General features: G+C 33.3%; 1 protein-coding gene across 1 annotated transcript; it reads right to left on the bottom strand.

Annotated features, from left to right (window-relative positions):
• Window positions 1-1,042: 1,042 nt before the first annotated feature.
• Window positions 1,043-2,027, bottom strand: LOC120089064. The gene is made up of 3 exons (XM_039046491.1): window positions 1,731-2,027; window positions 1,437-1,642; window positions 1,043-1,339 (listed from the first exon to the last, which is right to left on the bottom strand). The coding sequence occupies exons 1-3, from the start codon at window positions 1,824-1,826 to the stop codon at window positions 1,165-1,167; spliced, it is 477 nt and encodes a 158-aa protein (XP_038902419.1). The 5' UTR covers window positions 1,827-2,027; the 3' UTR covers window positions 1,043-1,164.
• Window positions 2,028-2,402: the final 375 nt, after the last annotated feature.

Here is a 2,402-nt window from a genome sequence, read left to right on the forward strand (position 1 = left end):
TGGCTTTCCCACGTGGTTTGGTCCCTACGGGTCCTCGATCGGATCGAGACAAGAGATTCTCAGTTTGACCAATTATGTGGCTCAAACTGGGGATTTGAATTGGATCCCCAAGTGGGGATGGGGAAGGGAACCCGAACCCGACCCCACCTTCATCTCTTTTTTAATTACTTATTTATATACATAAAAAAGTAAAAAAGAAAAAATACTAAAACATTTTAATTATATATATATATACACACTAAAAGAGTAGCTTAGCTGAAAGTTACTGTGTTAGTTAACTTTCTTGTGGTTCACAATCTTAGTCCCATGGTCGATCCAAATTGGAATCCCTGAATCCCTTTCAAATTAGGAACCCTAGAATTCGCCCATCAATGTATAAGAGGCCATAAGCATCACCCAAAATAAGTAATGTTTTCTATTTCTAATTTTTTCTGACCCTTTATTGAATAATGATTTAAGCATCAAAGGTTCTGTCATAGACACAACACTGGTATTCTCTTCTTCTTTGTTTTACTGATCATCTTTCTTCTTTAAAATTATAAATTTATCGTGAGCCATGAAGGTCAGATGATTCTTCTTATCTAGGTTTTTCCACCAAGTGTATATTGATGAAAACAATTATTTAAACTTAAATTCAACATCTATTCATAGATGTCTTCCACTCTCCTTGGATTCTAACTCATAATTGTATGAATTTTTGTGAATTTAACTTTAATCGATTACTAAGGACTTCCACTTATTGGATCTTCTATATATTTCAAACCAAAAAATAAGAAACATTAAAGTGTTAATATAATATTAAATTTACATTTATCCATCTACATACTTTTTTTTATTTGGATATTAAAAAGTCGTGTAATGTATCAATTATTGTATTTTGGTGCGGTTAAAAGTGACTGTGTGTATCAAACTGGAAGCTCCTCAATTTCCCTGTTTGTCACGTAATGCCCCAAAAAGAATCCAATATATACCTTATTAGCTATTTAAGTTTTGAGAATTTGGGAATGCTTAACAGAGAAGAAAAGAAGAATGATTAGATTAGTTTTTGTCTGATTTGGTCACATAAGAGGAGAAAGGAAATGGGTCAATGTATATGACATCATAATCACCTTTAATTAAGAAAATTTAAAAAGAAAAAGAAAAGGAATTTCCATTTTCCCATAATTACTCAGAAGCAGTGGCAGTAACATAATAAGCAACACAAAACAAGCCATGAACAAAACACAAAATCCCTCCAATTGACAGAAAATGATGGTGTGTGAATCCACAAGTTGCTCTTGATTTGTTGTTCCCTAATGCCCCAATCACCAACATAGACATTCCCACTGCAAGAATTATCCTTTCAAAACAAAACAAACAAACCCAATTTAGACTTTTACTTAAAAATTCAAATTTTGATTTCATTTTTCAGAAAAGAAGAGAAAATAATTAAATACCATGTGAAAATGAGGCAAGCAATGGAGAGTTGCTTATTTGGAGGAGATTTTTCAAGCTCTTCTTGAGAACAAATGCAATTGCAACCACCAAGTAAATTAGCAATGATATGGGCTAATCCCAAAAGCCCTGCTGCTCCTAATCCCAATTTGAAAGCTTGTTCACTTGGGTCTCTACACTCAAATATCCATAGTCGTAGATGTTTCACCTACGAATCGACAATCGAAGATAAAAAGGTAAAAGAGATTGTCATACAAATTTATATGATTCACTAACAGTGTATCAACTATTTGTACCTTATTTTGTGCAATATCAGCTTCAATCCCAAGCAAGCCGGCGACAATATCCATGGCTACCACCAACAAACAGATCAACACGCCAACCAGCCTCATGATATATATTTTGTTATTATGAGAGGGAAAAGCAAAGCAAAGGCTGTGGAAGGAAAGGGTGGTGAGAGGGCAAAATGAACTATTTATGGGCTTTAAAAAGCAGAGTGGTTCATTATATTTTTTTTAGCTAAAAAGCTTCTTTACACAGACACTACAAAGCTTTAACTTTGGTGTTGTTTTCATCTTGGATTCTTTTCATGGGGGAGCAAGAAAAGCAGCGCATAAACCAGCTCATACTCATGTTGGAGATGGCCCAGTTAATTCGGTGGCCATTTCCTTGATCCTTGGCTAACTTTTTTGACTTCTTACCTAGGACAATACTCACTGTAATCCTTTTTTTTTTTTTTTTTCCCGCATTCCACCTAATTATTTTTATATATACTCATGACTTTATTGCTATTTATAACAATTATATGCCATTATTTTTGTGTTTTTGTGTTATTTATTACTTAAGGAAAATACTTAAGTGATGGCTAGGTTGAAATCAAAGAGTCAATCCAACCAAGTCTATTAAAATTAATTAGGATTTATTTCAATTATTATTTTTCTTGCATTGTTTCCATATCTAGTTTTTTC

The sequence above is a fragment of the Benincasa hispida genome, chromosome 10, assembly GCF_009727055.1.
Source record: "Benincasa hispida cultivar B227 chromosome 10, ASM972705v1, whole genome shotgun sequence".
Taxonomy (NCBI): Eukaryota; Viridiplantae; Streptophyta; class Magnoliopsida; order Cucurbitales; family Cucurbitaceae; genus Benincasa; species Benincasa hispida.

What these genes read in the sequence shown, in the direction of transcription:
- LOC120089064 (XM_039046491.1), bottom strand. Translation starts at nt 1,826, where the DNA reads ATGAGGCTGGTTGGCGTGTTGATCTGTTTGTTGGTGGTAGCCATGGAT. An exon ending in CTGATATTGCACAAAATAAG is followed by an intron (nt 1,643 to 1,730) that starts GTACAAATAGTT and finishes GTCGATTCGTAG; the next exon opens with GTGAAACATCTACGACTATG. An exon ending in GCTTGCCTCATTTTCACATG is followed by an intron (nt 1,340 to 1,436) that starts GTATTTAATTAT and finishes TTGTTTTGAAAG; the next exon opens with GATAATTCTTGCAGTGGGAA.